At 40.5% G+C, this 23,934-nt stretch overlaps 1 protein-coding gene across 1 annotated transcript in view; it reads left to right on the top strand.

The window, feature by feature from the left end:
- The first annotated feature begins 342 nt into the window (after positions 1 to 342).
- Positions 343 to 23,934, top strand: part of CCDC14 (coiled-coil domain containing 14) — a 62,997-nt gene continuing 39,405 nt past the window's right edge. Inside the window, exons 1-5 of the mRNA XM_036351911.1 lie at positions 343 to 465; positions 7,848 to 7,903; positions 8,227 to 8,299; positions 8,544 to 8,613; positions 8,703 to 8,825. Coding sequence (XP_036207804.1) covers positions 436 to 465; positions 7,848 to 7,903; positions 8,227 to 8,299; positions 8,544 to 8,613; positions 8,703 to 8,825 — 352 coding nt within the window. The 5' untranslated portion in view covers positions 343 to 435. The remainder of the gene's footprint in view (positions 466 to 7,847; positions 7,904 to 8,226; positions 8,300 to 8,543; positions 8,614 to 8,702; positions 8,826 to 23,934) is intronic.

Below are 23,934 nucleotides of genomic sequence, written 5' to 3'. Positions count from 1 at the left end.
CAGGGTGGCTATCCTCCACCAGAAGCCCTCACCGCAGGACCATGAACTCAGGTCTTGCAGGTCATTGCGGAACCAGTGGTGCTTAGCCCAAAGCCTGGACTCCTCGCCCCACCCCTCCTCACCGGCCCCGCCCCTCTTCGCCAGGCCCCGCCCCTTCCCTCCCGGTCCCGCCCCTTCCTGGCCCCGCCCCGTTCACAAGAGTGTAGAGCCCGGAGCCGGGAGAGGTCTATTGCGCAAGCCCAGTGGGCCGGCTGCCAGCCGCTCCGAGGCCTCGGCGGCGCGCCGGAGACCATGAGGCGGGGTATTCCGCGGGCTCCTTCCCGGAAGCGGAAGCCCGGTGGGCGGGCCAAGGGCGGTCGGGAGTCTGCGGCGGTTAATTCCTTTTATCGTAAGGTGTTGCTTCCTTCGGTCTGGTCTTCTCTGAGGCTGCAGGAGATGGTTAGGTCCGGATCCCGGCCGGGCCAGGTGAGGGCTGTGGACCTTGAGGCGTCCACGGTGCGGCGGGAGAGGGACTGAGGGGGGTTCTCGAGCTGGGAGAAGTGCAAAACTGTGACCCCCAGAATGTCAGCGCGCCGCATTACAAATGTTGGGAAGGAGGAGTGGGGGAGACGCCTGATCCCAGCATCGTAACAGCCGCTCTGAACATAGGTGCACACTCTGTTCTAGGCGTCGCCCTCCGGAGCGCTGGCTTTGGCGAGGCCCGGGTTCGGGTTCAGCCTCGGCCGCTGGGTCGGGGGACGTAAGCTCAGGACTTTGTTGCAGCAAATCCAGGTTCTCGGCTCTTCCACCAACTGCGCTCGTAGTTGATCTTTCGTCACAATTGCTGGTATGTTACCAGTCGTTGAAAAAGGCGTCTAGTCGGTGTCACTGCCTCTAGCCTTTACTCCTCTCAAATGCACATCCTCGCTGTAACTTAGCGGCTCTGCTTACAGTCTGAGCCGGGAACACTTACTTTTCAAGATAAAAATCTCAGTTCTTCGGCCCGAGGCTGCATTTCTTACCAGCCCTGTCCCTGCATTGCCCAGCGCTGCCCACCTGTTCTGCAGAGCCCCGGGCGCCCGGGGCCTCCCGCTTCCACGCCGGCGCGCTGTGTGCAGCCCAGATGCCCTTCTGTCTCTGCATCTCCGCTTCCCACCTCCTGCCCCTCAGCTCAGTGGCTACTTCTGGAAGCCTTGCCCAACACTCTCCCATCCCCATTGTTTGGGTGCCCCTTGGCTCCCCTTTTGTGCCCTGTTCTAACCTCAATCAAACCCCCTTTCAGGCTAGAGAAGTCGCTAATCTACCCGCCTCCTTACTGCACAATTCATGTCTACATCTTCAAGGCCCAGGACAGCACCTGACATGGAGTAGCTACTTCTCCTTAAATATATCCAGCCTTCCCCCTTTTTGTTTTGGTCTTCCATCATTTATTAGCTCACCTATCATGCTGTTTTCCCCATGAATGTGAATCTTACCGGGGTTTATTTTAAGACTTTCTCATGAGTACTTCCAGACGAGCCTCACCTTCATAGATCTTCCTCTTCTATTAACTCAGAATGTACCCAGTCAGCAAGAGGCAGTACCCTGGTTTTGTAATCATAGTCACAGATTTAAATTCCTGTTCTGCCACTACTGTAGTGATAGTAAGCAAAGCACTTTTTACTTTTCTGAGCCTCCTCTATAAAATAGGTATAAGTAGGTATTAAATGTTGCCTCAAAGAATTGGGAAGATTAAGTCAAAGAATCTGGTGAAACATCTATCTCAGACTTGGCATAAATGTAACAAAATGTAGTCCCCTTTAAAACTTAGTTTACTACCGTCTTAATGATAGCAATAGCAGCTAAATTTAGATAGTGATGTGATAGGTACTATTGCAAGTGCTTTTATGTATTATATATAGTTTTTCATTTAATCTTCACAATAGCCTTAGGAGGTAGGTACTGTTATCATCCCCATTTTATAGATGAGGAAATTGACGGATGGAATAAATAATTTCCCTGCAGTTACACCCATGGTTAGCAGTGGAGACAGGATTCAGACCCATAGAGCTGGGCCGAGTCCATTCTTTTAAACATTACACTATACTGAGAAGGTGTAAGGCTGAATAAGCCACCTTTCTGAAATTTAGGTTTCCACCTCTTACAAATAATATCAGCTCACAGGGTGTGGATTAATTGGAAATGAAAATCTCTGAATCATTCCACAAATGTAAGTTTATTGTGCACTGGTTGGTAGGAAGTAGGACTTATATTTTTCTCAAATAGCAAAGTAAAAAGTGGAAGAAAGTGTGAGGTAAAACATATTCTCTTGTGCATTGTGATTTGGGGCATTCAGTTTGGAGAGTGCTTCTACAATTTGTATCAAGGGCCATTGAACAACAAATAGCCTTTCATCAAATAAGCTTTTAAAAAAACCTTCACCCGAGAATATGTTTTTTATCAGTTTTAGAGAGGAAGGGAGAGAGAGAAACATCGATTGGTTGGCTTCCACAGGCACTCTGACCAGGGATCAAACCCTCAACCTAGGTATGTGCCCTGACCAGGAATCTAACCTGCAACCTTTTGGTGCAGGGGACGACGCTCCAACCAACTCAGCCACCTGACAAGGGCTAATTAAGCTTTTAATCCGGAATATGAAAAGGCTATTTTCAGTATATGGAAAGAGTTATTTCAGGTTCATTTTTAAATTGTGAAAAACAAAAAGCAAACCAAGGACATATCATATTATTTGCACTCAAGGAAATACTATGTATCCATTAAAAAATTTTGAAGACTATGTTAATATGGAAAAGATTTAAAAATAAAAACACAAGATTCAAAATTACAACTATCAAGTCATGATGACTAAGTAAATAATCTTATGAAAAAAAGATTGGAAGCTGCAGTAGCAAAAAGCACATCTAGTGCCTAAATCTTGGTTTCTAAATACCATTGTCTATTAAAAGGAACCACAGCTTCTTGGAGAAATGGTCAATTCCATTGGAGAAATGGTCAATACAAGAGCTGAGATAGGGAAATCATAAGATAAGCAGAGCAAAGGGAATAATTAACAGAGTGAAAGCACAACTTAAAGAATGGGGAAATATATTTGTATGACCTATATCTGATAAAGGGTTAATATCCACAATATAAACGGACTCCTGAAACTCAAAAATATAAAGAAAAACACAACCTAATTTTAAAAAGGGCAAAGAACTTGTGAATATTAATTATAGTGCCGAAACCAGTTTGGCTCAGTGGATAGAGCGTCGGCCTGCAGACTGAGGGGTCCGGGTTCGATTCCGGTCAAGGGCATGTACCTGGGCTGCGGGCACATCCCCAGTGGGAGATGTGCAGGAGGCGGCTGATCGATGTTTCTCTCCCATCGATGTTTCTGACTCTCTATCTCTCTCCCTTCCTCTCTGTAAAAAATCAATAAAATATATTTTAAAAATATATATTAATTATAGACATACAAATGGTCAACAGATATGAAAAGATGGTCATCACTAATCATCAGGGAAATGCAAATCAAAATCACAGTTAGGATCTCTATTATATATATATGAAACCCAAACAGGAAATAAGTATTGGTGAGGATGTGGAGAAATTGGAACCCTTGTATGTTGTTGGTGGACATGTAAAGGGTACTGCTGCTGTGAAAAACTGAAGGTTTCTCAGAAAATTAATCCCACTTTGGGTGTCCAAAAGAAAAACAATCTTGAAGTGGTATTTGCATTCCCATGTTCACTGCAGCATTATTCATAATAGCTAAGGTGTGGTAACAACCTAAATGTCCATTGATGGATGAATGGATAAAGAAATATTATTCAGCTTTTAAAAAACAGGAAATTCTGCCATATGCAACATAGATGAATCTTGATATTATGCAAAGTGAAAGAAGCCAATCACAGAAGGACAAATATCACATTCCACTTATATAAGTTATCTAAGATAGTCAAACTCATAGAAGTAGAGGAGAATGGTAGTTGCTAGGGGCTGGAGTGAGGAGGAAGTGGGAGTATCTTTTTAGTAAGTATAAGGTTTCAGTTATGCAAGATGAATAAGTTCTAGAGATGCGCTATACAACATCTATATATATAAAAGCCTGATATGCAAATTGTCCCCTTGCATAAGACTGGAAGTTCAATGCTCTCTATGATGTCCGTTGACCACCAGGGGGTGGTGTGGAAATAAAGAAGGCCTGGCTGGCAGCTGGGGATGGGACGCCCCAGCTGGCAGCCAGAAGGAAGGCCCTGATCGGCCCTGATCTCTGGCCAGGCCTAGTGACCCTACCCGTGCACGAATTTCGTGTGCACAGGGCCTCTAGTCATGTCTATAATCAACAATACTGTGTTGTACATTTAAACATTTGTTAAGAGGTTAGATCTCATGCTATGTTCTTACCACAATTAAAAATTAAAAAATAAGCCCAGAGCCAGTTTGAAGAGACTCATACTAAGAGAATCTGGGACAATTTGAGCATCAAAATAATAATAGTGGGCATAACCCACTGAATAAAATAGGAATCAACTAGTCTATAATAACAAATAAATGAAGAAGGAAAAGTGCTTCAGTAAAGTCAAATGCCAATTAATGTAAAAGGAATGGTGTAAGTTAGAAAAATCACTGTTTGGCAAGCAGTTGATTTAAGGTAAGAATCATCAATGGATACTAAAACTACTGAGCAAAAGTTTGATGAATAGGATGTCTGCATGATCTAAAGTATCTCCTCACAAGATGCTTAATATTTACAAAGGTAAAAAAGTGGCCTTACAGTCCAGCTGCTGTGGCTCAGTGGTTGAGTGTGGAACTAGAGAACCAGGAGGTTACAGTTGATTCCCAGTCAGGGCACATGCCAGTGTTGCGGACTTGGTGTTAGTAGCTCAGTCCCCAGTGTGGGGCATGCAAGATGCAGCCCATCAATGATTCTCTCATCATTGATGTTTCTATTCCTTTCCCATCCTCTCTGAAATAAATAAAAACATATATTTTTTTTAAAGTAATCTTACAATGAAAAACTTAGCAAGCACCATCTTCAGTACTCCAAGTTTATATCAGCAGTAATGGGACAGACTGACATCATGTGCCTACTCAGGTTGTATAGAGAAGGACATGGCATCCTTTTTGTGGTATTACTGCCAAAAATGCACAACCTGAGTCTAATAATAAGGAAACATCAGAAATGTCTTAATGTCCAGAGGGACACTACCAAAATAGCTGGTTTGTATTCTTTAAATATGTCAGGGCTGTAAAAGACAATGACAATTTAAGAAGCTATTTCAGACTAAAGGAGGCTAAAGACATATGACAACTTAATGCAACATATGATCCTGAATTGGACATGGACCAGATTTTTATAAAGGGCAGTATTGGGGTGATTAAATGTGAATAGTCTGTAGATTAGATTATAATATGGTGTCACTGTTACTTTCCTGATTTTGATAATTATATTTTAGTTATATGAGAGTGACTTTGTTCTTTGGAAATCTTTAAGATTAAATATTTAACTATAAAGGGGTATGATGTCTGAAACTTACTCTGAAGTTACTTCAGATAATTATATATATATATATTCTGAGAGAACATTATATATATATATATATATATATTCTGAGAGAACATGACAGATGTAATAAAATGTTAACAATTGGGGAATATGGTTGAATTATACAGCTTTTTGTACTATTTCAGTTAGAAATTACAAAAAAAAATTGACGGGAATGTGTCAATATGATAATTACTGTTGTAAAGTGTCTTAATTCTAGGTAATTTTCTTTGCTTGATTGTAATATAACCTCATGTATATTTTTTGGAGAAACACTATGTATGATCTTATAATTATGCCATGCATTTATCTCAGTACTTTTGATTTTGAAAGATAATAATTATGGTAGTTGTTTTGGACTTAGCAGATTCATGCTTTGGATTTTTATTATGGTTCTGGCTCACTTAAGAGAAAAACCCCAAGGATCTGCAGAGACCATTGGTTCTCACCGCTGGCTTTGTGACTCCATTGTATTCAGCTTATCTCAAGGAGAAATATAACTCTATCAATCCAACTTTTTCAGTGTGTTTTCAATAGCATTCTTAGAAGGAAGGAGTACATATTCAAATAAATAAAAGAACATTATATAAATCCAGAAAGCTTAGTTACTCCTCAGTGCTATCTTGGGATGAAATATGTAAACATGTCAAGAAAAATAAAAAATGTAACTGCCAACAGTGACTACTCCTGAGTGGTGATATGAGGGAGTAAGTAGGGGTTTAACCATGTCTTTTTAAAATTACATTTTAATGAAGATAATATATTTATTTGGTATAAAGTTGTCAAGCTATGAACGGAGATCCATGCAGTCTCCCTTCCTGCTCTGTCCCCCAGATTCTTAGTTTCCCTCTCCAGAGGCAACTACAATGAACTGTTTCATGTGTAACTCGCAAGATATTGGATGCATGTAAAAACAAGTGCATATTTTTTCTTACACACAAAAGGTAGCCCACTTACATTTTAATTAAAAAAATTAATAAAAACAGTATTGCTATATGACTTTAAAAAGAAAGATTGAGAGAATGAGATGTGGATAAAGAGGAATGGTAGTTTTTGTGTGCTGGCCTTGTCAGGCATTATAAAGAATTAGAGGCCTGGTGCCAAATTAGTGCATGGGTGGGGTCTGGCCGGCCTGCCCTAAGGGGGTGTAAGGGGTTGACCGAGGCCGGGCTGGCCAGGGGGAGGGGCAGTGGGCCGTTGGCGGACTGGCCCCGCCCCCTGGTCGAAGTGGTCGAACTCCTGGTTGAGGCTACAATTTGCATATTAGGCTTTTATTATATAGGATGTGGATAAATAGAGTTATGGACTCTGCCCTATACTTAAATTACAGGCAGTCCTCGGGTTATGTCAGAGATCCGTTCCTACGACTTGACATAACTCAATTTTCGCTGTAAGTTGGAATCCACCTACATAAGCATCTACGTCACTCACATGGAGCACATACACAGCAGTAATGAAGTGAAACAGTAAAAATATTTAAAAGATAATAATTCCTGACCTTGTGGTAAATAGATAATAAAAAACATAAAGCACATATGTACATATGTCGAAATGACAGAACTTCTTTTTATACATACTGTAAATGGGAGAAGGCGACATAACCACGAAATGACATAAGTCGAGTCCGACGTAACCCGAGGCCTGCCTGTATATGTTTTGAAGAATTTGGGAAATGTAGAACATGTTCAGGGATTGACTATAGTCCAACTTACTCTGGTTGGTTACAATCATATTTCTTCACTTCAACTCACATAGACTTAAGGAACAAATACATATGTTGCTGGCTTGACATTTTATATAGAACAAATTGTGAGTTCAGTTGTAATTATAAGTTTTTAGAATATATCACATTTATGAAAAACTAGTATCATGGTATATTCAAAAATGGAATATTATTCCGCCTTAAAAAGGTAGGAAATTTTGATACATACTGCAACATGGATGAACCTTGAAGATGTATTAAGTGAAATAAGCCAGTCACAAAAGGACACAAATACTGTATGAGCTCTCTAGAGTAGTCAAATTCATAGAGACAGAGTATTGGCCAGGGCTTGAGGGGTGGAAGGGCTGGGAAGTTAATGTGTAATGGGTACAGAATTTCAGTTTGGGAAGGTGAAAAAGTTCTAGAGATGGATGATGGCAATGGTTGCACAACAGTATTAATGTACTTAATGCCACAGAACTATACATTTAGAAATGGCAAAAATGGTAAATTTTATGTTATGTTTTACCACAATAGAAAGGAAAAGAGTGATATTTCAGGTTTTGTCAAGACAGTATACTGAGGGTATAATAGAAAAATATTTGTGTAACTACTATAATATAATACATTATTTCATAGGTGTTATCTTCAGGAAAGCACACCGGACCTGCTAAATTAACAAATGGAAAGAAGCAGTAAGTACTTAAAGAAGCTTACAACTTCAGGAAATCTTGAGATTTTTCAGGTCTTTGGGCTGGACTAAATTTAACCTACCCTAGATAACTAGTGGGGTCTCTACCTTCACAAAACTCTAGGTAGGAACCATCCATATCTACCCATGTTGATCATTTTAGTGTTTAACAGGCTTTACAATCTTCATAAAGTGCTGTATAAATCCATCTTTTTACATGGTTGGACAAGTTCTCTTATCCAACCTTTGCTTGAAAGAAAATGACTACTTATATTATGGGGAAAAAATTTGTGTATTATTTGTAAAAATATTAAACTTGTTTTCTAGGATCCATTTGAGAAAGCTATCACGTTGTAATGCAGATTCTGGCTATCCCATCTATTCTGACTCAGAAAGTCAGGTAAGGTTAAACTGAATCGATACATTGCACACTTTTAATTAGTCTTCAGGTAAAAGCTAACAAAGGGGGATAAAAATTCAAAGGGAAAGTATTAATTGCCCTAAGGAAATATGAATGCTTTTACTTTAAAACATTTTCTACCAATACTAAATTGTTCCTAAAAGAAATTTTTAAACTATGCAATGTTTTCTTCTCCTGCATTAAAATTATATATAAATGTTTCCAAATGACTTCCTCCTTACAGACTGAATCCGTACAGGGGCTTGATGGCTGTGCTTCTTTGCTGCGGAACATTTTGAGAAATGAAGATTCAGGTTTTATTTATTAAATGCTTCTATTTTGATAATCTTTTTTCAATGAAGTAGTTCCCTTAATGCTTATGAATTTTCGTTTTAATTAATAGGTTCAGAAATAGTATATTCAGAAAATAGATGTAATCCCAGACTTTTAGAAGGCAAAAGACATGGACCTAAAAAGAAAGGACATGAAAATCATACAGTTCCTTCATTAGTCCGGAAAGAAATTTGTAAGTCTTTTTTTTTTTTTTAAATCTTTAAATTCTTTATTAGTTAAGGAATTACAGATGTGTCCTCATTCCCCCCATTAACCCCCATCCTCCCCCACCCACTCATGCTCTCATCCCCCTATTGTCCATGTCCATTGGTTTGGTTTATATGCATGCATACAAGTCCTTTGGTTGATCTCTTCCCCTTACCCCCACCCTCCCCTACTTTCCCTCTGGGGATTAATAGTCTGATTGCTGTTTCTCTGTCTTTGGATCTGTCCCCGTTCATCAGTCTATGTCAGGGGTCCTCAAACTTTTTAAACAGGGGGCCAGTTCACTGTCCCTCAGACCGTTGGAGGGCCAGAGTCGGAGAGTGCGGCGCACATTCCACACATGCACACTGTGGGCCCCGGACCAGTCAGCTGCTAAGCAACAGGCAGCGGCGGCAAAAACACCATCTGCTTATGTCTTTCTCTATCTCTTTTTTCAGTGTCCTGTAGTTTTTCGCATATAAATCTTTTACCTCCTTAAGTTTATTCCTAGGTAGCTTAATTTTTTTGGTGCGATGGTAAATGGGATTGCTTTTTTAGTCTCCCTTTCTGTAAGTTCACTATTGGTATAAAGATATGCCTTAGATTTCTTGGCATTAATTTTGTATCCTGCTACATTGCCGAATTCATTTATTAACTTTAGTAATTTTTTGATGGAGTCTTTGGGGTTTTCTATGTACAGTATCATGTCATCTGCAAATAAGGACAGTTTTACTTCTTCTTTTCCAATTTGGATGCCTTTTATTTCTTCTTCTTGTCTGATCGCAATGGCTAGTACTTCCAGTACTATGTTGAACAGGAGTGGTGAGAGGGGGCATCCCTGTCTTGTTCCTGTTCTCAGGGGAAATGGTTTTAGTTTTTGCCCATTGATTATGATGTTGGCTGTGGGTTTGTCATATATGGCTTTTACTATGTTGAGGTATGATCCTTCTATTCCTACCTTGCTGAGAGTTTTTATCAAGAAAGGGTGTTGGATTTTGTCGAAAGCTTTTTCTGCATCAATTGATATGCCTATGTGGTTTTTATCTCTCAATTTGTTTATGTGATGAATCACATTTATTGATTTGCAGATATTGTACCATCCTTGCATCCCTGGGATGAATCCTACTTGGTCATGGTGTATGATCTTTCTGATGTATTGCTGGATCTGATTTGCTAGAATTTTGTTGAGTATTTTGGCATCTATGTTCATGAGGGATATTGGCCTATAATTCTCTTTCATTGTGTTGGCTCTATCTGGTTTTTACTTTTTTTTTTTTTAATAAATCTTTATTGTTCAGATTATTACAGTTGTTCCTCTTTTTTCCCCTCATAGCTCCCCTCCACCCAGTTCCCACCTCACCCTCTGCTCTTACCCCCCCCCCCACTGTCCTCATCCATAGGTGTACGATTTTTGTCCAGTCTCTTCCCACACCCCCCACACCTCTTCCCCCCGCCCCCCCCGAGAATTGTCAGTCCACTCCCTTTCTATGCCCTTGATTCTACTATATTCACCAGTTTACTCTGTTCATCAGATTTTTTATTCACTTGATTTTTAGATTCACTTGTTGATAGATATGTATTTGTTGTTCATAATTTTTATCTTTACCTTATTCTTCTTCCTCTTCCTAAAGAATACCTTTCAGCATTTCATATAATACTGGTTTGGTGGTGATGAACTCCTTTAGCTTTTTCTTATCAGTGAAGCTCTTTATCTGACCTTCAATTCTGAATGATAGCTTTGCTGGATAAAGTAATCTTGGATGTAGGTTCTTGGTATTCAGCACTTTGAATATTTCTTGCCACTCCCTTCTGGCCTGCAAAGTTTCTGTTGAGAAATCAGCTGACAGTCGTATGGGTATTCCCTTGTAGGTAACTGACTTTTTTTCTCTTGCTGCTTTTAAGATTTTCTCTTTGTCTTTTGCCCTTGGCATTTTAATTATGATGTGTCTTGGTGTGGTCCTCTTTGGATTCCTTTTGTTTGGGGTTCTCTGCGCTTCCTGGACTTGTAAGTCTATTTCTTTCACCAGGTGGGGGAAGTTTTCTGTCATTATTTCTTCAAATAGGTTTTCAATATCTTGCTCTCTCTCTTCTTCTGGCACCCCTATAATTCGGATGTTGGGACACTTGAAGTTGTCCCAGAGGCTCCTCACACTATCTTGATATTTTTGGATTCTTTTTTCATTTTGCTTTTCCAGTTGGGTGTTTTTTACTTCTTCGTATTTCAAATCTTTGACTTGATTCTTGGGATCCTCTTGTCTGTTGTTGGATCTCTGTATATTATTCTTTATTTCAGTCAGTGTATGCTTAATTTCTAGTTGGTCCTTTTTTATATCCTCAAGAGTCTCACTAAGTTTATTGGCGGTTTCTAGAAAGTTCTTGGAAAACCTTATAACCGTGGTTTTGAACTCTATATCCAGTAGTTTGCTTTCCTCCATTTCTGTCATTTGTGACCTGTTTATTTGTCTCTGCATTTTTTATGCTCCCCTGTGTTGGTAGAGTGGCTTTGTGTGCTAGGTGTCCTATAGGGCCCAGTGGCTCAGCTTCCCCAATGACCTGGGGTGGACACTCTTGGTGCACCCCTTTGTGGGCTTTGTGCACAGTCTTGTTGTAGTTAAGCCTTGATTGTTGTAGGTATCACTGGGAGGAATTGACCTCCAGGCCAATTGGCCGTGAGAATCAGCTGTGTCTACAGTGGGAGAACCTCTGTGCTGGAGACACCCTTATGGGGCAAGACTTGCTTCAGTGGGGCTTTAGTGCTCACTGAGTCTGCCCCCCGAGTGTGTCCCTTATGGATCTGAGGAGTTGTAATCTGGATGGTCCCACTCTGACCACTGGGTACACAGGCTCTTGGATTTTTTTTTAATATATATATATATATATATATTTTTTTGATGAAAACAAAACCATGTTACTAAATTTAAAATAAGATACAAATAAGCCTTATCATTTAGATTATACATGCATATGCAAATAAATGCAATTATCCTACAACTATTCATACCTGAAATAAGGCTTTTGTCTAAAGGGAGGGGGGCATGGGACTGGAGAGTCCCCTACTGACCTTTTGCCAATATTTTAGTACTCCAAATAACATTGCCAAGAACCCTCTTAGGAGTGAATTGGAAATAACAAATGCAATGTTTCTCCCCCCACGCCAGCTCTGTGAACCGGACTCCCTGTAATTTTTTTTTTTTAATATATTTTTTATTGATTAAGATATTACATATGTGTCCTTGTCCCCACGTTACCCTTTACCCCCCCCCCCCCCCCCCCGCTCATGCCCTCTCCCCCCCGTTGTCCATGTCCATTGATTAGGCCTATATGCTTGCATATAAGTCCTTTGGTTGATCTTTCCCCCTTACCCCCCCCCTCCCCTACCTTCCCTCCAAGTCCCGACAGTCCAATCAATGCCTCTCCGTCTCTGGATCAGTCCTTGTTCATCAGCTTATGTTGTTCATTATATTCCACAAATGAGTGAGATCATGTGGTATTTATCCGCTCTCCAGTTCCATCCATGCTGTGGCAAATGGTAAGAGTTCCTTTTTCTTCTTCCTCTTCTTAAAGAATACCTTTCAGCATTTCATATAATGCTGGTTTGGTGGTGATGAACTCCTTTAGCTTTTTCTTATCCGTGAAGCTCTTTATCTGACCTTCTATTCTGAATGATAGCTTTGCTGGATAAAGTAATCTTGGTTGCAGGTTCTTGCTATTCATCACTTTGAATATTTCTTGCCACTCTCTTCTGGCCTGCATGGTTTCTGTTGAGAAATCAGCTGACAGTCGTATGGGTACTCCCTTGTAGGTAACTGACTGTCTTTCTCTTGCTGCTTTTAAGATTCTCTCTTTATCTTTTGCTCTTGGCATTTTAATTATGATGTGTCTTGGTGTGGTCCTCTTTGGATTCCTTTTGTTTGGGGTTCTCCGCGCTTCCTGGACTTGTAAGTCCATTTCTTTCACCAGGTAGGGGAAGTTTTCTGTCATTATTTCTTCAAAAAGGTTTTCAATATCTTGCCCTCTCTCTCCTTCTGGTACCCCTATAATTCTGATGTTGGTTCGCTTGAAGTTGTCCCAGAGGTTCCTTACACTATCTTCATATTTTTGGAATCTCTTTTCTTTTTTCTTTTTCGGTTGGGTATTTTTTGTTTCTTTGTATTTCAAATCTTTGACTTGATTCTTGGGATCCTCTTGTCTGCTGCTGGATCTCTGTAAATTATTCTTTATTTCAGTCAGTGTATGCTTAATTTCTAGTTGGTCCTTTTTCATGTCCTCCATGGTCTCACTATACTTACTGAGGGATTCATTAAATTTATCGGCGGTTTCCATAAAATTCTTGAAAAACCTTATAAACGTGGCCTTGAACTCTATATCCAATCGTTTGCTTTCCTCCATTTCTGCCATTTGTGACCTGTTTCTTTGTCTCCGCATTTTGGCAGCTTCCCTGTGTTGATAGAGTGGCCCTGCGCGCCAGGTGTCCTGCAGGGCCCAGAGGCTCAGCCTCCCCAATTACCTGGGGTGGACACTCTTGGTGCACTCTTGGTGCCTTGGTTGTTGTAGAATCACTGGGAGGAATTGACCTCCAGGCCAATTGGCTGTGAGAATAAGCTGTGTCTAAAGTGGGAGAACTTCTGTGCTGAAGACACCCTTCTGGGGCAAGACTTGCTTCAGTGGGGCTTTGGTGCTCACTGAGACTGCTCCCTGAGTGTGTCCCTTATGGATCTGAGGAGTTGCAGTCTGGTACCCTCTGACCACTGGGTACAGTGGCTCCTGGATCTAAGGAGGTGCTAATTCAGCCTCTGCCTGAGGCCACACAGCAGGAGCCACGAAGAGGCTCAGCTGTGAAGCAATGCAAGCCGCTGCGGGGCCTTGGGCCTTCTCTTGGAAGTTCCGGGTCTGCCTGGTTCGGCTGCAGTTAGGTACATTCACATGCAAAAGCCTCTGCCGCAGCCTGGGTGGGGCGGGGTCTCAGGGAGTCAAAGGGCGGATCAGGGGGCTATGGCTGATTCTCCGCCCGGAGTCGCGGGTCTCAGTGACCCGCTAATTGCTGCAAGCACCTCTGAGGGAAAGCCGCCTTCAAGTTCGCCCGCTGCCGGACAGACCAGCTTCTCCCCGTATGAGACCTGGGTCCCCAGAGATTTTTTTAATATATTTTATTGATTTTTTACAGAGAGGAAGGGAGAGAGATAGAGAGTTAGAAACATCGATGAGAGAGAAACATCGATCAGCTGCCTCCTGCACATCTCCTACTGGGGATATGCCCGCAACCCAGGTACATGCCCTTGACCGGAATCGAACCTGGGACCTTTCAGTCTGCAGGCTGACGCTCTATCCACTGAGCCAAACCGGTTTCGGCAGGCTCTTGGATCTTTAAGGAGGTGCTAATTTAGCCTCTGCCTGAGGCTATCCAGCAGGAGCTATGGAGAGATCTGCAGATTCCTCTTCCTTGTTAGGGTTTTGGAGGTGCCCAGATGAGGCCCAGCTGTGAAACAGTGCAAGCTGCTATGGGGCCTTGGGCCTTCCTTAGGATGTTCTTGGTCTTTCTGACCCAGCTTTAGTTTGTTAGGTAATTTTAGATCTCTAAGGGCCAGCCCATTCATATGCAAAAGCCTCTGCACACAGCTTGGGTGGGGCGGGGTCTCAGGGAATCAACAGGGCGGAGCAAACAGCTATGGCTGATCCTCAGTCCTGCCCTAAGAGGTCCCGCGTCTCAGTGTCTGCAGTAATCGCTGCAAGCACCTCTGAGAGAAAGCTGCCCTCGAGTTCCGCCCACTGCCAGACAGTCCAGTTTCTCCCCGTATGAGTCTGGGTCCCCAGAGACTCTTCTGGAACTGGGGTCAGGGCCGTCAGGAACTTATGCCTCCCTCCTGATTGCAAAAGACACCAGCGTCCTCCGTTGCCAGCCCCTTTCTACGCGTGCGCTCAAGCCTCCGGAGCTCTGCACTTTACTTCCGCACCTCCTCTGAGTCTCAGTGTGCTTTTCCCTTTCCTTCTAGTTGTAGAATTTCCACTCAGCCAGCTTTCCTGTGGTTCTGGATGATGTCTGTTTTGTCTTTTAGTTGTATTTTTGAAGTGGTTGTGCAAGGCAGCAATTTCAGGTGTTTACCTATGCCGCCATCTTGGTTTCTCCTTTTTTACTTTTTTATTTAAATATAATACTTAATTCTGAGGGTTTAATAAATTATCAGGATTATGCAGTTGGTCTTCCATTTTAATAATATGTTGGTGTGTGTGTGCTTATGCTTCCCTTTCTCTATTCAGCTTCTAATTGCTAAGTAGTTACTTTGTTTATCATCATGTTCCCAGGAAGTAAAGTAGATAAGTGACTGAGTTTTGTAGGAGAAAAGATTAAAACTCAGAATGGCCGAAACCGGTTTGGCTCATGGATAGAGCGTTGGCCTGCGGACTGAAAGGTCCCAGGTTCGATTCCAGTCAAGGGCATGTACCTGGGTTGCGGGCATATCCCCAGTGGGGGATATGCAGGGGGCAGCTGATCGATGTTTCTCTCTCATCGATGTTTCTGACTCTCTATCTCTCTCCCTTCCTCTCTGTAAAAAATCAATAAAATATATAAAAAAATAAAAATAAAAAATAAAACTCAGAATGGTATTTGGGAGGTATGTAGAGTGATCTTTGTTCTCCTTGCCACTTGTTTTCATAGATAATATTGGTTGAGTTACATTAAGTATATACTTACTATTTTTAAATTGTTATGTATTTATATATCCTAGTAGATTCGGTAGCTCAACTTGTTGAGCTGCACTGTTAGAATACATGGTACATAAGAAGGTAAAATTCCAAGTTGGGTAGATATGTAAGGAGAGAGAGCCTGTTACCGATTGACAATGAATGTAGGCAAGGATATTTTATACCCTCACAGTTAACTTGCTGACTTAATTAAGTGTAATAATTCAGCAAACAGCTTCGAATAAGTAAGTTTTGCTTATGTTGTCTCTTGGAGACATATAGAACAAGATAGCCCCAAAATAAAGATGATGTCCATAATGGGAATTCAGATGGACAAGAATGGGACTAGCTAGTTCCACTGCTCAGGTGGGCCAGCTCAGTGTTAGCACAGCAATGCATGCTGAGATTCAGCTCAGGCAAGGGGTGAACTTTAGAAAATCATCTACAGCAATAATCCTAGATATTAACAGATTAGTATCTAGGCAAAGAGGCTGAGCAAATGTGGTGAGAGCATGCATAGGACTAGAGGTTGATGTTCCATATGGCCCCTGAGTCAGAGAACTAAGGCAGAGGAAACAACGTACTAACCCAGTGATCGCTAACCTTTTGAGCTCGGCGTGTCAGCATTTTGAAAAACCCTAACTTAACTCTGGTGCCGTGTCACATATAGAAATTTTTTGATATTTCCAACTATAGTAAAACAAAGACTTATATTTTTGATATTTATTTTATATATTTAAATGCCATTTAACAAAGAAAAATCAACCAAAGAAATGAGTTCACGTGTCACCTCTGACACACGTGTCATAGGTTCGCCATCATTGTACTAACTCATGTTGCAGGCCAGTCATATTTAGCCTCACATTATCTTGACCTGCACTGGTCAGGGTGGTAGTCACTAACCATTGATTGTTTGAAGTATGGCTAGTACAACAAAGGAGCTGAATCATACATTTTTTTAATTTTAATTAAAAATGTTTTTTAATTTTAATTTAAACCTGGTAACTGTTATTTGATCCAGTTATTAGAAACATTTAAGTATGTTTGGAATAACATGAGTACATGAACCTACTTTTTCAACTGAAAATGTTATTAAAACAAAATACAGAGCAAGTATTTCTGATGAAAATTTAGCATCCAGATTGAGGTGTGCTTTGTATAAAATACACACCAGGTTTAAAAGATTTAATACAAAAAAATAAAATAACTTTTAAAATTAATTGCATGTTGAAATGGTAATATTTTGGATATACTGATTTGAATAAAACATGAAAATTAATGTTACCTATTTTTGCTTTTTTAATATAACTACTGGAAAACTTTAAATTGCACATATGGTTTACATTATATTTTTATTGGTCAGTATTGGTCTAAACCAGGGGTGGGGAACCTTTTTAAAAAGATATATATTTTTTTTTTATTTTTTTTATTTTTTTTTTCTCTTTATTTTTTTATTTTTTTTAATTTTAATTAAATCTTTATTGTTCAGATTATTACATTTGTTCCTCTTTTCCCCCCCCCCATAACTCCCCTCCTCCCGGTTCCCACCCCACCCTCCGCCCTCACTCCCCACCCACTGTCCTCATCCATAGGTGCACGATTTTTGTCCAGTCTCTTCCCACATCCCCCACACCCCTTTCCCCCCCAAGAATAGTCAGTCCATTCCCTTTCTATGTCCCTGATTCTATTATAATCACCAGTTCATTCTGTTCATCAGATTATTATTCACTTGATTCTTAGATTCACTTGTTGATAGATGCATATTTGTTGTTCATAATTTGTATCTTTACCTTTTTCTTCCTCTTCCTCTTCTTAAAGGATACCTTTCAGCATTTCATATAATACTGGTTTGGTGGTGATGAACTCCTTTAGCTTTTCCTTATCTGTGAAGCTCTTTATCTGACCTTCAGTTCTGAATGATAGCTTTGCTGGATAAAGTAATCTTGGTTGTAGGTTCTTGGTATTCATCACTTTGAATATTTCTTGCCACTCCCTTCTGGCCTGCAAAGTTTCTGTTGAGAAATCAGCTGACAGTCGTATGGGTATTCCCTTGTAGGTAACTGAGTTTCTTTCTCTTGCTGTTTTTAAGAGTCTCTCTTTATCTTTTGCTCTTGGCATTTTAATTATGATGTGTCTTGGTATGGTCCTCTTTGGATTCCTTTTGTTTGGGGTTCTCCGCGCTTCTTGGACCTGTAAGTCCATTTCTTTCACCAGGTGGGGGAAGTTTTCTGTCATTATTTCTTCAAATAGGTTTCCAATATCTTGCTCTCTCTCATCTTCTGGCACCCCTATAATTCTGATGTTGGTTCGCTTGAAGCTGTCCCAGAGGCTCCTTACACTATTCTCGCATTTTTGGATTCTTTTTTCATTTTGCTTTTCCGGTTGGGTGTTTTTTGCTTCCTCGCATTTCAAATCATTGACTTGATTCTTGCGCTCCTCTGGTCTGCTGTCGGGAGTCTGTATAATATTCTTTATTTCAGTCAGTGTATGCTTAATTTCTAGTTGGTTCCCCAATATAACATCGAGGGTCTCATTAGTTTTCTTGTAGATCTCATTAAGTTTATCGGTGGCTTCTAAACAGTTCTTGAGAGACCTTAAAAGTGTGGTTCTGAACTCTATATCTTCCATTGACAATTTTGTCCTGTTTCTTTGTCTCCGCATTTTGTTATGCTTCCTTGGTGCACCCCCTAGTGGTCTTTGTTCGCAGTCTTATAGTTAAACCTTGTTGTAGCTAATACCAGGGAGGGTTTGACCTCCAGGCCAATTGGCTATGAGAATCAGCTGTGTCAGCAGTGAGAGAACTTCTGTCCTCTAGGGTGGTGCTAATCTAGCCTTTGCCTGAGGCTATCCGGCAAATGCCTGTGTGCAGGGCTTGGGCGGGGCGGGTCACACAGGATCAACAGGGTGGGCCGGAGAGAGCAGTTATGGCAGCTCTCAGTCCTGTCCCCAGGGGCTCTGCCTCTCTGAGTCCCAGCACCCGCTGCAAAGCTCGGAGAGAAAGCTGCACTCACTCTGACCGAAGCCAGACAGTCCCGCTTCTCCCGTTTGAGTCTGGGTCCCTAGAGACTCGCCTGTATCTGGAGCTCAGAGTCTGTGACTCCCTCCCGATTGAAAACGCCAACCACGCCCTCCGCCGCCAGCCCGCTCCGCACACTCCGCACCTCAGAATTTGACTTCAGCACTGCGCCTCCTCTGAGTGTCCGTATGCGTTTCTCTTTCCTCCTAGTTGTAGGACTTCCACTCAGCCAGCGTTCCTGTGGTTCTTGGTGATGTCCGTTCTGTCTTTTAGTTTCACTTTTGAAGTAGTTGTTCAAAGCAGCTAACTCCGGCGTTAACCTATGCCGCCATCTTGGTTCTTCCCCCAAAGATATATATATATTTTTTATTGATTTCAGTGAGAGAAAGGGAGAGAGAGAGATAGAAACATCAATGACAAGAAAGAATCATTGATTGGCTGCCTCCTGCACAGCCCCTACTGGGGAGCAAACCCACAACCTGGGCACGTGACCTCCTGGTTCATGGGTGGGTGCTCAACCACTGAGCAACACCGGCCAGGTGTGATGGGGAACCTTTTTTCTGCCAAGGTCCATTTGGATATTTGTAACATCACACTTGGGCCATACAAAATTATTCACTTAAAAATTAGCCTGCTCTATTTGGTCAAACATTTAATTAACTCACCCCTAATGCCTTAGCAGGGCCAGACCAAATGATTAGACCCATGGGCCAGACATTCCCCATCCCTGCTCTAAACCAATGCTGACCAATACTACAGCCAGTTTTATTTTATAAATAATGTTTACTTAGTTTATTTATTTTGTAAATTTTTGTCAGAGCACAGCCATGCTAATTCATGTATGTATTTTCTATGACTGCTTCTGTGCTGTAAAGGCAGAGTTGAGTAGTTGTGACATAGAGTCCACCTGGGCTGGTAAGCCTAAAATATTTATCCACTAGCCTTTTAAGAAAAAGTGTGCTAACCCTGTTCTAAACTCTTAAAGCAGAGCCCTATGTATTACGGCCCAGTGGACAAAGAAAGGGTTGGTAGTACCAACTGCCTATTCCTCCAGTGTCCTACTTTTTTCTCAAGGCAGGTTATTTCTTGTCCAGGGCACCCTTCTTCAAGGAACTCTCATTCAGAATGTACATGGATGACAGTAGTGGTGCTATGGTAGCAACTTGGATCCCAGCTTAACTACTTGTTACTCAGAGTTCCAACAGGAAACAGATGGCAACACTTAAGATAACAAGAGGGTTTATTAAAAAAAAAAAATCATTACAAAGGTGTAAGTGGGGTATAGGGAATCCACAAAGGATTGTACCAGCCTAGTGCCAGCAGAACTGTTATCATCTGTGGGCCTTAAAGGATGAGGTGTCGGAGAGGTTACTGGGACTCAGAAAGAGATACTGTTGCATAGGGTAGGCCAGTGGTCAGCAAACTCATTAGTCAACAGAGCCAAATATAAACAGTACAACGATTGAAATTTCTTTTGAGAGCCAAATTTTTTAAACTTAAACTATATAGGTAGGTACATTGTTATTAACCTAATTAGGGTACTCCTAAGGCTTAGGAAGAGCCATACTCAAGGGGCCAAAAAGCCGCATGTGGCTCGTGAGCCGCAGTTTGCTGACCACGGGGGTAGGCCATCTTGATAAGAGAAGAGCAGCGAGCTTCTTTAAGGAACAAAGCCAGCCCAAGATGTCCTCACACAGTTGGGATAAACATTCTGCTTTCTTTCTTTGATAATATCAAGAATTCTGTTGGATCAAAGCCAACTTGATTTTTATTCTTACAAGCCAATAAGTTAGTCTTACTATGTCACAGATACTGGCAGGAGATACAAGACTCCTGGGTCAGAGACAAAGGAGTTTATTATTCATACCACAGCAAGCAGTGTGTATATCAGCTTATTTGTTTGGTTCCACTTTGCCATCCATTCCCAGGGAGGAAATGTGATGGACCCAAATGGATGTTGCACATGCTGAGGGTTTAAGTTTCAACTGAGGAACACTGATTTCATTGCTTTGGGTAATAAGAAGTAAGCAAGCCTGTACTTGTCTCAGGGGAAAACATTACCTTATCCCTCAAGGTTGCTCTAAGTTTCAACCTTAGAAATGGCCCAGGTAAAGAGCTTAAGGTCAAGGCCTACTTTCTTGGTATACCCAGCAAGACATGTAGGAGCAGAAGAGACTCATGAAGGACTGTCTCTTAACAGTGTAATCCATATATGGATCAGTAGCTTAGGGAGAGCAGTGTGGAGACTAGCAGAGGATGGATTTGGATGAGCAGATGAGAGATATCTCGCAATCTGGGTCCCAAGCATTAAATTCATATTTGGATTAGAGTCAAATCAGCAGTTCTGGCCTAAGGTCAGATTACAATATTTTTATTGTCCTTTCCCCTGTCCTTTTGTCATCAGAAGGTAGTACCTACTTTCCATAGGATAATAGGGCAATATTAGAAATTAGTTCTCATTGACTTATTTACTCCTAAGGTTGACTCATTAGGAGCAGAAACACCCTTTCCTTTAGGTCAATACTCCATCTTTTCCAGTTTACCAAACTGCAGCACTGTCTAGAAAGGATATATTTTTTGTGTGTGGTTGCAGCTGTAATACTCTGTTATCACAGTGCTCAATAGCACACAACAACCATGCTCTCAGTACTTGCTCTTTTCCATCTCTCCACAAGTGAGGTAAGTTATAAATAGAATTTTAAGGAATTTGTTAGAGTATGTTAACTAGTATATATCTATAATTTTAATTTTAACATGCATTATCTTACTATTAGAGGTATGGCACCATATGTGTTTTCTGCCTGGGACCTGTCAGCTCATTTAGTGTCTATGGAGTCGAGCTTGCCTAACTTAATGTATCCTAGGAGTAAAGATACAGAGAGGCAGTTCCAGAAGTGCATCGAGCTTACTTTTAGAGTACTCCTGACAGTTAAAGAAAAAAAAACCCATCTAAATATATAAAAGGCTAATATGCTAAGTGTCCACCCATCTGGGTAATGACATCATGTAGCAATGCCTGGCTTCCTCTCCCTAGTGACTAGCCTCCTTGCAGTTTCTTTAGCCCAGGAACAGGACTTGCTTGATAACCAGGTGGAAACACTTTACACTGTAACCAAATGTCTGTGAAGCGTTTTCCCGTCCCTCATCTCATTTGATCTCACAGAAGTCCTGGAGTAGGTAGATACAAGACTCAGTGGAATCCTGTTTTCTTTGCATTAGCTGGAGAACGGAAATTTAGAAAGCTTAGAAACTTGACCCGACTGACAAGAAGTAAGAAATGGTGGACCTTGAAAATGACTTCAGTTTTTCTCACTGTGCAGAATATAGTCAAACACTGCTGCAGTTAAATATTCTACCCTTTGTTCTCCCTGCGTGATCTACAATAATAATGTGCTTTGTGTTGATATTTCCTGCTGTGTTGCTGACAATTACCTGAAAGATAAGTTGGGGTGCTTCAATGGGCTGGAAAAAGTTTAGCTAAATCAGAAAGTAGGTCTAATTAAGCAAGTTTATTCTATATTTATAAAAGGCTAAGTTGACTCGTGCATGCATGATACATATAAAGCTCTCGCTGGTGCCAGTCTCTCACTGGTGCCAATCGCACATGTGTGTTTTGATCTGTCATTGTCGATCGTGAATTTGGTTGACATTCTATTATAGAGAAAGGGTGAATAGTGATATTAAAATATTTCTTCTAATTAATTTCCTTTAAATGTGCACAAATTCGTGCACTGGGCCACTAGTTTTTTAATAAGCAGTTTTTTTACATTTGATAACTGTTGAATACTGTAAGCACATGACTCTGCTTTCAGTAACCTACATATATTGCTGCTTTCACCTTGGGGAAATAAATCACTACAGACAGAATACTTTCAGCATTGATTGCCTCCATCTAGGCTAGGTGTTCTTTACATATTTCAAATTATAATAGGCATCCAGCAGTTCTTATCTGCAGTAGATGTTTGTTCTGTATTTGGCTGGCAGGAATTATCTCACCTGTCAGGCAGTGTGTATACCCAAGGAGCAGTGCTGTACAGCAGTTGGAATTCAAAGACTGAAAAAGTTTTGAGGTCTGAGTAAATAAATGTATCCGTCATGATTCTAGTTATCAGCGGACACCAATTAGACATATTGCCATCCTAATCTATTAGGTAAAGTTTTCATGTAGGTGCTTTGGTGTGATGAACAAGAGCAAGAAAATATGCTTGTGAAGTAACAGGTGGTGGTTTTTTGTTCATTTTAAAATTGTGTAGTAGTATAAATGCAGTTTTTCTTATATCCATTTTTTGTTTTTAACTTGTTTTGGATAATTTGCTTTAAGATTTTTTTCTCTAATATAAATCTTCCTTATCAGCAGAGTTTCATATGGACTGAGTTAATACAGGAGCAAAGTAAGTCATTTTAATTATAAGACTTCAAACATTTTAAGAAATGTTTGAAGCTCATTAATTTATGTTGGATGATGACATCTGCTGGCAGACGCGTAATATTGTAGCTCATCTTTGTCACAAATTGTGAAAACAACCCCTTGAAAAGAAGGTGAATGAGAGCCTGGACCTGTGAGTGTGAAATCTGAGAATTCCTCAAACCAGACAATTCTTATCTTAAATGAGGCCAAAGGAAATCCAAGAGCAAAGAGAGACCCACGAATTAAGACGAAAGGAAGAGCTGTGTGCTGGATGGGCTGACTCTGATCTCACCCTCCATCATTTTAGATTTCAAAGTTAAAATATATCAGAGGATACTTTTATGTTTGATGTATAATAAAATTATATTTTCAATAAGAAATATTTCTCACAGAAATGTTAATTAACCAATTTTGTTGTGGATCATTTATTCAGATAATAAAGAATAACTATTATTGCTTAGAGTAGGCAGACATACTTAAAGGTTTATTATTGATATCAGATGGGAAATTTGTGAAATATTTGCTTGTTTGTATTAAGATTTTGCACCCATTTGGCAATATAGGTAATATTTATTGAGTTCTTAAAATGTGCTAGACATGGATACTTTACAAGTATTATCTCATTTACTTCTTAACATAACCTTATAAAGTAGATGATACTTTTGTTATCATTTTTCTGATGAGGAATAGGTCAGGTTAAGTAATTTGCCATAAGTTACTCAGCTAATTCATGTTAGTGTATATTCACAGGAATAGATCATCTCAAAAGGAGGCATATCCCAAGTCAAAATGGAACTCTCTAATATCTCCAACCATTTTCATAGTCAAATTTTAACTTTGCAGTTTTTTCCTTTAACATTTTTTTTCTCTTCATTGGTTATAGTATTTAATCTGCCTTAATTTTTTGCTTTTGCACATAAGTTTTATGCTTTTAGAAATGTTATTTTCAGTATACTATATTTGTGTAATTCCATACCAGAAATTTAACTGTTT

This window comes from Myotis myotis, unplaced genomic scaffold, assembly GCF_014108235.1.
Source record: "Myotis myotis isolate mMyoMyo1 unplaced genomic scaffold, mMyoMyo1.p scaffold_m19_p_2, whole genome shotgun sequence".
NCBI classification, from domain to species: Eukaryota; Metazoa; Chordata; class Mammalia; order Chiroptera; family Vespertilionidae; genus Myotis; species Myotis myotis.
Note: the sequence above shows the minus strand (reverse complement) of the source record. Positions and strands in the feature narration are given on the sequence as shown.